General features: G+C 41.5%; 1 protein-coding gene across 1 annotated transcript in view; it reads right to left on the bottom strand.

The window, feature by feature from the left end:
- LOC120860442 (ectodysplasin-A receptor-associated adapter protein-like) overlaps positions 1–12,775 on the bottom strand; it is a 151,285-nt gene that overhangs the window by 31,672 nt on the left and 106,838 nt on the right. The window contains exon 6 of the mRNA XM_040236241.1: positions 6,675–6,733. Within this exon, the coding sequence (XP_040092175.1) occupies positions 6,675–6,733 (59 nt within the window). The remainder of the gene's footprint in view (positions 1–6,674; positions 6,734–12,775) is intronic.

Consider the following 12,775-nt stretch of genomic DNA (forward strand, 5'->3'; position numbering starts at 1 on the left):
GGGTGGATGGGCAGGTGGGGGGATGGATGGATGGGTGGGTGGATGGATGGAAGTGTCATCATCTATCCTCTTGCAATCTATTTCCCATTTATCAAACACTGTCACACCACTACCAAGTTCAAGAAGGCCTATGGCCTCAGTGCTGTATGAATGGAACAAAGTCTTTAGTCCCTGATATCTTTGCTGGATTTCCTTTCTTCCTGCTCCATCCACATGTCATGATTCAAGGCACAACTCAAATTTGACACTGACTAACTCAACTACTTGCCTTTACATCTAAAAAAGAAGTTTCTATCTTTCTCCCATCTAACCCTTCTTTTCGTCCCACCCCTGAAAAAGTGTTGAAGTTCTTACTTTTAAAATCCAACTCCTCCCTCTGTGTTTTTGGTATCTTTATTTATCTAACATGGGTGTACATATATCTCATTTGCCAGATTACAAATTCCCTGAGGGAAAGCAATGTGCTGTGTCTTCTCCAATAGAAAATGCTTATTGGTAGATAGTTGCTAAGAAAATTAATCCTCTCTGCCTTCCCAGGGAAAACAAATCCCATTAATTATTCTACTTCTCTCTCTTTTCCCTCTTAATCTTTAATCTCTACACTTCTGGTGACACCATATCCTTTAAAATCTGTTGTTTCCCATCCTTAAAAAAGAAACTTTTGCCATATTTTCCAACACCTTTAAATAAAAGCTTACTACTTTTCCTTGCTACCTTAGTAAATCTGACAAAACTACACTTTATCACCCACTCACTCCTCAAGCCTTTTGTAATTATGTTTTTGTCCCTATAACTGAGTTCCTTCCTAAAAGGTCCTTCCTGAAAGTAATATCTGAAAGGACAAATGCAAAGGTGTCTTTGTAGGGCCTGCCCTTGACTACAAGATGATGTTGACAGTACATTCCTTGGCACTTGAAGCAATGCCCAACCCTGACCTTTTTCTGTCTTTATTCAATGTACATATATTAAGACTTACTATGTGCTAGACATTGACAATACACTTATGACCCAAAAGACATAGTAGTCCCTGGCTCACAGGGAGAGACAATGAGACCATCAGCAAACATTTGAGTATCGACCAGGAAAGTGTTGCGAAGTACAGATGCCTCTACCACAGACAGCATTCTTCTCTGGCTACTCCTCTCTCTGCCTCTCAGCTCCTTTTCTTCCTCTGGACTCCAGATGGAAGTGCTCCTCAAGGCTCCATCCTTGGCACCTCTCTGCTTTTCAACAAGGACTCTCTCCTTGACAGTCCCATCCTCCTCTCGGGCTTCAACTGTAACCTCCTGAAGCAGGCATCTTAAACCAATCACTTCCTGCCACACATCTCAACTCTACAGACTTCAATCTCCTTTTTCTGCAGTCCATAAACAGACAACTCTCAGTCCTGAAAAGTGAAAGTCGCTCAGTCATTTCCAACTCTTTGCGACCCCATGCACCAGCCGGCCAGGCTTCTCTGCCCATGGGATTCTCCAGGCAAGGATACTGGAGTGGGTAGCCATTCCCTTCTCCAAGGGATCCTGATTCTGAGGTCAAACCCAGGTCTCCTGCATTGCAGGCAGATTCTTTACCATCTGAGCCATCAGGAAAACCCAGTCTCAATCCTAACAACACAAATCTTATCATCCCCCTTAATCCTCTACTGATCTGAGTAGCATCCCTCTCTGCTCACAGGCTGAGTCTCATCTCTCTCCAGTTCCCAGGGTCCCAGATTTGGTCACAGGACCATCCCTGAAAGCCACCAATACTTTCCATCTGCCTCCTTCTGGCATTTAAGGTTCTAGGGTCCTGGATCCAAATGATCTTCCAGCCTCACTGCCTCAATCTGCCAATACTTCAGCTCTAGGCAAAGTCAGTTGTCGCTGACTCTCCTCAGAGCATTCCTTCTATGAGGCATGCTGTCACCCTGCCCCTAGGCACACATCCTCAAGTCTATTTCTGTTATCAATAAATATCAGAGGTGACAGTATCATGCAGCCATTGATGGATGGTAAAGCCGTGCAGCAAACTGGATGAAATGAGATCCAGTTTTCAAACTGGATGAAAACTTGTGAGATCATACTATACAACAAAAACAAGATGCAAAATTGTCTGCAAATAGGTTTTTTTAAAAATAATTATCCAGATAAAACTATATAAGAAATACATCAAAATGACAAAAATAATTATATTAGAGTGGTGGAATGTTAGATGAGTCTTTTCATTTTTCTAGATTCTAAATTCTATTTAGTGTGGTTTTTAAAATATATGTATGTTTCAGGACTTCCCTGGAGGTTCAGTGGTTCAGGACTGAACAGCCAGGACATGGAAGCAACCTAGATGTCCATCAGCAGATGAATGGATAAGAAAGCAGTGGTGCTTATACACAATGGAGTATTACTCAGCCATTAAAAAGAATACATTTGAATCAGTTCTAATGAGGTGGATGAAACGGGAGCCGATTATACAGAGTGAAGTAAGCCAGAAAGAAAAACACCAATACAGTATACTAATGCATATATATGGAATTTAGAAAGATGGTAACGATAACCCTGTATGTGAGACAGCGAAAGAGATACAGATGTATAGAACAGACTTTTGGACTCTGGGGGAGAGGGAGAGGGTGGGATGATTTGGGAGAATGGCATTGAAACATGTATACTATCATATAAGAAACGAATCGCCAGTCTAGGTTTGATGCAGGATACAGGATGCTTGGGGCTGGTGCACTGGGATGACCCAGAGAGATGGTATGGGGTGGGAGGTGAGAGGGGGGTTCAGGATTGGGAACACGTGTACACCCATGGCAGATCCATGTTGATGTATGGCAAAACCAATACAATATTGTAAAGTAAAATAAAGTTAAAAAAAAAAAAAGAGTCTCTGCTTCCCCAGCAAGGGGTGGGGGTTCCATCCCTCATCAGGGAAATAAGATACCACATGCTGTGCAGCACAGCCAAAAAAGAAAAATAAATTTAAAAAAATATTATATGTGTGAGTGTATGTATGTTTCAAAATAGTTTTAGATTTACAGAAAATTTGAGAAGATAATATAGAGCATTCCTATACACCCTACAGTGGTTTCCCTTATTAGCAACATTATACATTAGTATCACACTAATAATACCATATCAATATGGTATGGTATCAATATAATGTCAATAATACCAATACCAATCATTTAATGTGGTTTTTAAAACTTAAAAAAATGATAGTTTGGTAAAACCAAATAACCAGCATAAACAGAGGAAAAAGTCATTTTTTCATAACCTCTAACTCCAACTTAGCATCCTCATAGTTACTATTTTTCTTATTATCTCAGTCTCCTCTTGGCATGTATTCTTAACTAAAAACCGAAACAAATTTTGCCCTGCTATCATTTGCCATACATGTGTGCATGTAGTTACAATTTTATTATTTGATTTAAAAGTTCTGGGAAATATTTTCTATAAACATAAAGAACCATGAAAATTTTTTTAAACAGCAGAACCAGAGCCACATCTAGAATCTAACACTGTGTACACTGCTGTTTAACAAGTCTAGAAGCTCTGCTTGGGTCTGGTCTCCTCCCTACTCCCCCCACTATCTCAACCCCCACCCTGAGTATTGCACATCTAAGAATACCCAAGCTCAGGACACAGACTTGGTAAGTACCAGCTGTAACAAACTGGACAAGTAGGATAATTCTAATTGACGGGGTATTGATTTCAAATTACTAAAAGAAAAGGATTCTTTATGAAATTTTATGAGATGTCAGTTTTCCATTTTTGACAAACAAGGTATCACAATGTTTTCCCTTGACATCATTCAAAAAACCTGGTTAAAATCAGATCTTACATAGAAATGGATTTTAGTTTATAAATTAGAAAAATCAAAGAAACAGCAAATGATAAATATTCTAAAGAATGTATTTTCAACTTGCTTTTAAAGTCTGAGCTACAGAAAATTAAGTGCTGTTGTGTGTGTGTTTTTTTTAAACATTTCTCCCCTAGTGAGTTTTCTTTGTTCTAACTGCCAAGTTGGTTTCAAAGATTCTTTCTGGATACCTAGCGGTTAGAACAAGTCCTACAGATTATGCAAAGAAATAACCAACTGAAGTAGTAGGTACAGTGCTACTTTTTATAGGAATATATGACATCCTGTTTTAAAACAGAACTTAAATAAAAGTCTCAAATAGGTCCCCCCCTTTTTTGGGGGTGGGGGACCTTCCCAAGTGGTTCAGTGGGTAAAGAATCCGCCTGCAATCCAGGAGATGCAGGCAGCTATGAGTTTGATCCTCAGGTTAGGAAGATCCCCTGAAGGCGCGCATGGCACCCCACTCCAGTATTCTTGCCCGGAAAATCCCATGGAGAGAGGAGCCTGGTGGGCTGCAGTCCATAGGGCTGCAAAGAGTCGGACACAACTGAAGTGACGGAGCACGCACCCTGCTTTTTTAGTTGAAAAATCCTTTTTCCATCTTTGAAGATAGTCTATACTTGATGGCAACGGCACCCCACTCCAGTACTCTTGCCTGGAAAATCCCATGGACGGAGCAGCCTGGTGGGCTGTAGTCCATGGGGTCATAAAGTGTCGGACACAACTGAGCGACTTCACTTTGACTTTTCACTTTCATGCATTGGAGAAGGAAATGACAACCCACTCCAGTGTTCTTGCCTAGAGAATCCCAGGGATGGGGGAGCCTGGTGGGCTGCCGTCTATGGGGTCGCACAGAGTCGGACACGACTGAAGCAGCTTAGCAGCAGTAGCAGCAGTATACTTGATCAAACCAGAACTATAATACTAAAATTAGAAAATATACTGAACAGTGTCCTAAAACATATTCTGTATCTAATCTTATATGATTTTGGAAAATCCCTAAAACTAAACAAACAACATAACATTCTTGTATCTTGTCACAAAAAAATGTGAGGAGCAAAACTTTGTTAAACAAATTAAGGATTGCAAGAAAGGAAAAACTTATACTAAGTTTTCAGTGAACATAAAGTTCACTAAAATAGTTGAAATTCAGTCACTGTCAAAGTCCAGCACTGGGTTATAATTCCAAGGAAAATGCTGAGTATCAGCATTAATAAATAAGAAAATGGTATTCCCAACTGGTGACTAAAGACTGCCAAGTTAAAGTTAGAAGTAGGACCATTGACAATTTTCAAGAGAACTGTGTTTATGGTTAAAATTGCTTATCTTATCAACTACTGTATAAGTCTGCTTTACGACAAAAGTGACTTGATTATCTAAGAATATCACTATTATTGATTTATTACTGACTGATGCTTTAACAGCAAGACTTAAAAAAAAAAAAACAAAACGTTAATCACTCAGTCGTGTTCGACTCTTTGCGACCCCATGGACCACAGCCTGCCAGGCTCCTCTGTCCGTAGGATTCTCCAGGCAAGGCAAGCTTCAAATCAGTCTTGTTAACAATTAACTTGGTATTATAGAGAGAGCAGGACCCAGCCAGTCTGTCTTGAGGCAACACATTCCATTTTGAGACTTAATGTCCTATAGTTAGGCGGATGTGAGGAATTGTGAAGTTTTGCCAATGTGCTTTGAATGAGTAAACAGAGATAGACTGGTAAGTGTCAGAAGTAACTGAAGCACACAGTGACCCAGAGAAGCTTCTGGAAGGATGTACAGTAAGTCCCCTACATACAAACCTTCAAGTTGAGAACTTTCAAAGATGTGAATGTGCGTTCACACGTCCAATCACATAAATTAGTTCACGTGTCTGATGCACATTGTCACATGTGTGCATCCCCTCCAAGTGGCTGTGCTTTTGTGTACTTTACTGTACATTACTGTATGTGGGCAGTAGTAGTACAGTGCCTTTATTTCAAGCCCAGGGTGTCTGGAAGCCAACGTAAAAGCAGCGGTGATGCAGCTGGTGGTGCTAAGAAGCACCAGCTGTTGTACTATATACTACAGTCCTTTTCAAAGTACCATACTCTAAGGTTAAAAATGTTTTATTTTTCATGTTTGCTTTATTATATATTATTTTCATGAAAAGTATTATAAAACTATTTCAGTACAGTACTATATAGCCGATTATGTTACTTCGGTACCTAGGCAAACTTTGCTGGATTTATGAACAAATCAGACTTACAAACTGCTCTCAGAACAGATCTCATTCCTATGTAGGGGACTTACTGTTCCTCACGAGGTGAACAGTAGAAGGTGCCAAGTGATTCTCAACATTTTGGTACATTTTTGTCTGATCTGAAGTTTAAAATAACAAGCACTCTTTTAAAAGCAGAAAACAACAGCTGTATTTTGTAAAAGGACAATTAAAATAATATGTTAAAACTTGGTATCTGAATGCAGTAAAAGCTTTATAAAACATTACAAAAATGTCTTGAAACTACCCAGTTTTGTTGAGGCTTTAAGAAAAAGTTCCCATCCACTGCATACCAACGACAGGCAAAAGAAAGCAACTTTCCTTTCTAACTCAATAACACTGATGGTCTGTTGTTGGCATATGGATAATATTTATTTCAAAGAGTAGAGTAAAGCTACCCAGTTACTAAAAGTAATAGAAGCTATATAGATACACCACATTACTGGGATTCTTAAAGATCATTTCCAAACTTATCCAAAAATCCTGTTCTTTATTTTTAAAGCTCTAGAAGATAATTACTAAATAAATTCTAGTTGGATTACCAAGTGCCTAGGGGTAAAAATATAACTGACATTATTCTTACCTGGTGCTGCACATCGGAATTTGCTGGGCAGTTCAAAGTAATTGGATCACACTCTTCTTCTATGGATTAAAAAAATATATATATGCTAAGCTTGATGAAGAAAGCACATGCTCTGTAGTATAAGGCCTAAAATGAAGACTTAATATTACATTCTGTTTACGTCTGGTAAAACCAGGAGGATCCTGAGTGGCCCAGTTACAAGTTCCCCTCCTCGCTCTGCTCCTGTGGACAAGACCCCAGCTAAACAATTCTCCTTCTCAAGAGGATCAGGCACAACCCTTGCTTATTCCTGAGGGGTGGGTTTCGGTTCCCTGCCAGACCACTGAATTATTCAGACAATTACATCCTTTGGAGAAGGAAATGGCAACCCACTCCAGTATTCTTGCCTGGAGAACCCCATGGACGGAGGAGCCTGGTGGGCTATAGTCCACGGGGTCACAAAGAGTCGGACACGACTGAGCGACTTCACTTTCACTTTCCAGGAGCCCTGGGGCACACAGCCGTTTATAGGACAGCCTTGTCACCCGCAGCCCCTGGTTGTTCACTCTGTCCCCAAGTGCAGCCCCTGTATGACCCTGCGCGGCATGCAGCTTCGTCCTCCCCCAGGCCATGAGGTTCCGTGACTCATAAGCTGCTGTCAATCTCACCCGCCAGATGTCCTGTGCATGGCCATCCTCATAACCCCATGGCAGGATCCCTCCCTGGCCAACGTAGTGAACAGGAGGTGATTCAAACTTTCCCCTCTGATAATCTTACATCAGATTCCAGGGTGTTGGCTGTTTGACTGACAGTTTACTAAGCCCTTCAGAGATCAGGGAGTGGGATTATACTTATCTTGATAGCTCAGCCTCCTAAAAGTCAAACTGAAACCATTTCAGTTCTAAAGTGGGGATTGCCAGTGAAAGTCAGAGGAACAGGATAGATATGTGAAACGTCTAATACTTCCCATAATTAATTGTGAAGAAGGAAATTCCATTCTTACACTGTCTTACATATGTGGTAACTTCACAGCTCCCCAATTTGTGGTGAAGACAAATACATTAAAAGCTGAGGGACTTCCCTGGTTGTTCAGTGGTTAAGATTCTGCACTTTTGCTGCAGGGGGCACAGGTTCCTTCCCTGGTTGGGGAACTAAGGTCTCACATGTCATGTGATATGGCAAAAAAAAAAAAAAAAAGCTGAATTTTTCCATTAGATTTTACTCTTTAACCATAGAATTCAGTATCACACTAACCTTGAAAGCTGACAGAAATACAGTACACTATGAAACAAAAGTTTAGTGGCATGTAAAATTTTAGAGTTATAAAGCCTTACACAGAGAATCATTTAACTCGAGGTTCAAAAGTTAGGACTGAATGACAGATTGATTGATTCATCCATTATTTATTTTTACATTCTGTAACATTCATTGACCTACTCCAGACTGAGCTGATAGTCTGATAGTTCATGTAAGGGGCTATATTTATTGCTGCCTACATGATTCTGACTAAAAGGTCATTTTCCCTTAATATTATTATCTGCGAAATTTAAACTAAAAGCACAATCTTTTTACTAAGAGTCCATATGGTATCTTTTTCTTAATTTATTTGGCTGCACTGGTTCTTAGTTGCAGCATGAGAGGGCTTGTTCCCTGATCAGGCATAGAACTCGGCTCCTGTGCGTTGGGAGGGCAGAGTCTGAGCCACGGGGCCACCAGGGAAATCCCTACACTATATCTTTCTAAGCTGGAGCAATGGAGCTCTCACCTAGGCTTGTGTTCCTCATGATACAGTTCCAGTTCTCTTGCATGAGAATCATTTGACTGTTAACAATACAGATTCCTGGGCTCCACCTCCAGACTTTCTGGTTTGGAACTTCAGGGAGTCCAGAAATCTGACACCTAACAAGCACCCCATAGAATTCAGATGCATACGAAAGGGATTTTTCACAGTGACAGACTTTTTTTTTCAGTCATATTAATTCTCACAATGGCCGTGCGTGCTGTGCGTGCTCAGTTGCTTCAGTCGTGTCCAACTCTACGTGACCCTATGCACCGTAGCCTGCCAGGTCCGTGGGATTCTCCAGGCAAGAATACCGGAGTGGATTGCCATGCCCTTCTCCGGGAGATCTTCCCAACCCAGGGATCGAACCCACGTCTCTTATGTCTCCTGCACTGGCAGGCGGGTTCTCTACCACTAGCACCACCCGGGAAGCCCCTCACAACGGCCAGTGTCATCACCGTTACCCGAGCACTTTTGAAAAGGCAGGGCTTTTTATTTCCCAACACAATGTTAACTTGAAATTAAAAGGCAACTTTTCTTACACGGCCTCCCAAACACTCCTGTGGTCATATCCTTCTCCCTCCCATCCACCCTCCAGTAAAGAAAAAAGTTTTGCGGAATGGTCACCTTTGTATTGGGGGAGGGGATCATTATAATTTGGGGGAGGGGATTTAACTGTTGGTTTGCTGTAACAGGAGACTGCCAAGAGTCTGGGTCAAGGTTGGGTGGGAGGCAAGCAGTGAGCTGGTGGGATGAATGGGACCAGGTAATATCATATCACACAGATGAGAGAGGTTTTTAGTTTCATTTTAAAACAAACTTAATAGCAAAATACCATCAATCAATTGGCAAAATGAGAAATCATAAAATACAATACATTGGCTTGCTAGTTTGGGGGCAGACATTTTCTGGGGGTTGGCCATAAAGTTCGTTTGGGTTTTCCTGTTACAGCCTACGGACAAACCCAAACAAACTTACTGGCCAACCCAACATTTCTGAATTATTTTAGTGATTTCCTAAGTACTTGTTTATTTTCTCCTAACTTTTCCAAACTGAACTACTACATTTTGTTAACAAATTTTTCCAAATATCACCCATGTTGAAGTTCAAATTACACAAAATTATTAACAATAAAATCAGTCTATTTCTCTCTCACTTTATATTTGCTATATAATTTTTTTTGAACAATGAAACTCAGAGAAAATAAAGGTGATAAAATTTTGATTAAATCAAATATATTTTTGTACAATTTCCCCTCACTAGGAATAGCAGCTGAAATATCAGAATTCTTTTCAAAAGACATTTTTCTCTCAAAATGTGAAGAGCCACCTTCCCTCTAGAATCCTCAAGCCAGTAGTTTCTACAAGATATAGGAATTCATGAAATAAACTGAACCCCAATCTTAAATGAGTCCTGAGTTTAGTGCCTAAAGACTCTCACAGAGAACCTATAACAGACGCTTGACATAATGAACAGCCTGAAATCTCTAAAATCAGGGGAGGCAGAAGCTACACATTTGTTCCCAAGAAAACAAGTATTATAACATGTTTTACCTCAAAAAGATGCTGATCGTTGAAATTACACTAGATGCCTACAGTTCATTTATGGTAAAAAGCAAAAAATTCAGACCCACTTTTGTTTGGACCATGTTGAGGAACAGTGTTATATTGTCCATGGGGAAACTAGGAATATACTAGAATTAGGATGAAGATTTTGTGAAACATGCTTCTTTTCTTAAGAAAATATATTTTGAAGACATTTTAATCATATGGAAATGGTTCAAGCTAATTACAAATGACTCCTCTATTAAATATAGTAGCCCCAGAGAATTCACTTACGTGTCAGAGTCTGAATCTGTACTTAATATAATTCGATTACATTTACTTTTAATCTATAAATTAGCCTCTTCACTAATTTATGTGGGCTTTGTATTTCTAAAAGCAACAAGAAAATTACCATAATCATTTAATACTGATATTGGCTCCATTATGGTATCTTTAACAAAATACTGCAGACATTAAATTGTTGTATTATCAAATGCAAATGTTGGAGTAAGTTTTCAAACTTCCGGACATGGTTCATTACATTTAAGATCATGTGTTTCTTGGAGAAAAAAATTATGTGTTTAATAATGCTCTTCTACCCCATGAATAAAGACAGAAGAAAGGTCTAGAGTATGGTTTTTAACAGTCATGTTACTTGTCAACTCACCACCGTTTTAATTGAGGTTTTGTGAAACTTAAATTATTGAAGAAACAGTTACAGTACAGTTACTGTATTATCAGGCTGCTAAGCAACAATCTTTTTCTCTTAAAACAGGAAATCACATTCAAGATGATCGAAAGAAGAAGATTTCAGATGGATCAAACCATGGCAATGCATTCCCAGAGTCACTGTGGCTCGGTCTGTGCGTAAAACAGTGGTTCCACTCTCACCTCTGCTATGAGAGCTTTCCGCAGTCCTCAGCCCTGATTGATCACAGTTCTCTTGCCAGACTTCCCTCTACCCTGTCTGAAGCTCCTGGGTGCCAGGCGCTATTCTTGTGTTTGATTCTCACGAGCACCCTGGGAGGTGGGATCTACCTTGCCCTAAGCTGTGAAGTCATCTGCTGAGTCCTCTCAGAGCTGGCGAGGCTCGTCAGCCGGTTCTCTCCTACATGCCCCATTGGAGGGTACACCACATTTTTGAAGCTTCTTGGGCAGGCTCTCAAAGGGAGGTCTGAGACCCACTCACTCAGGGACGCATTAAAACACAGGCATCAACCCTAATCCCCCATGTGTCTCACCCTCCCCTACCACACGACCTCGTGTAAAACAGATAGCTAGTGGGGAAGCTGCAGTAGAGCACAGGGAACTCGGCTCAGTGCTTTGTGATGACCTAGATGGGTGGGGTTGGGGTGGTTTGGGAGGGAGCTTCAAGAGGGAGAGGATATATGTATACATATAGCTGATTCGATTCGTTGTACAGCAGAAACGAATCCGACATTGTAAAGCAATTATCCTCCAATTAAAAAAACAACAAACACGTGAAAAAAAAAAACCCTGCAGGTTTCTGGGCCTGATCCTAGACCCACCACATGATGATTTTGGAGAAGCAGGGCCCAGAACCTGCATTTTAAACTAGCTCCCCAGATAATTCTTCACTGCACCCTCCCTGAAGTCCAGTGAATACTACCCAGGATAGTTTCCTATCTACGCTGGTGTCTTGGCCTGCGCCTCTCACTTTCTTGCTGAACTAGACAGTCACAGGGTGGGGAATTCAGGATGCTGAGAAGTCATTCAGGGAGAAGAGGAAAGGAAAGGAAACATGCAGGAAGCCAGCCTCCCCTAGAACAACCAGGAATTGGGCTCAAAGGCGGCCTTCAGGCTCTTTTCCTTATACTACTGCCATTCCTGGGCGAAACTGTGCTGATGTCATTTCAGGAAGCAGGGGGAGGAGTCTGGTGAGCAGAGAATGAGAGAAGGGGAGTCAGCAGAATCACAGACTTGACCACAGATGGGCCCTGGCAGGGAGCTCCCTTCCGACCTGCAGTTTGGCAGTCCTGTGATACCCATCACCACAAAGAGGCTGGGGAAACCCACAGCAGGCTGTGCTGGGAAGTCCTCTCTCTCCAGGAAGCCGGGGAGGCCCTGCCAACTCTGACGCTGGTCAGATCTGCTTGCCCCCCACCCCATCCCTTCAGCCTCGGTTGTCAGCACAACATAAGGTAAGTGCTCCAGTGTGATGGCCATCAGCTCGTTCTCCTTACTGGATACAGCCTTGCAGACTATAACCTTGGACAGGCTCAGGCTCCTTTCAGGTGGGTCTGCACCACATCTGAGATGTTAATCTGTGGATCATGAAAGAAAGCTCTTTTTTGCTTTGGGACCTGACAAGCATCCTTGTCTGGCAATGGAACCTGTGGTTTGAGTAGAACTGTCTCCATGCCCTCCACATGCACCATCTAACTTCAAGGCTCAGACCTGGTCAGCCCTCCATCCTCCTGAGGACCACAGTCAATATGATCGCCCCATGACGAAACTGCTCCTGTCTCAACTGCCCCTAAAACTGAGCCACGTGTGCTGGGGGAAAGGCTCCCTTTTGTTCCACTGTCGTAAGCAGCACCAGGTGAAGCTGGAGGTGGCAGAGACCATCTTTCCCACCATGTGGGGAAAACTGGCCTGAGAATTGAGTCAACACAGAAGGCTGAGCCATGAGAATCAGAGAGAGGGGTGGGGAGAGAAAGAAGAGGAAGAAGGAGACGAGGAAAAGAAAAAGAGAGAGAGAGCCTGAGACACCATTTTAAATGTTTGGATTTAAGAGACTCAAAGACTCTAACCCACCAAATCCTTCCCCTCCCCTT

The sequence above is a fragment of the Oryx dammah genome, unplaced genomic scaffold, assembly GCF_014754425.2.
Source record: "Oryx dammah isolate SB20612 unplaced genomic scaffold, SCBI_Odam_1.1 HiC_scaffold_11077, whole genome shotgun sequence".
Classification (NCBI taxonomy): domain Eukaryota; kingdom Metazoa; phylum Chordata; class Mammalia; order Artiodactyla; family Bovidae; genus Oryx; species Oryx dammah.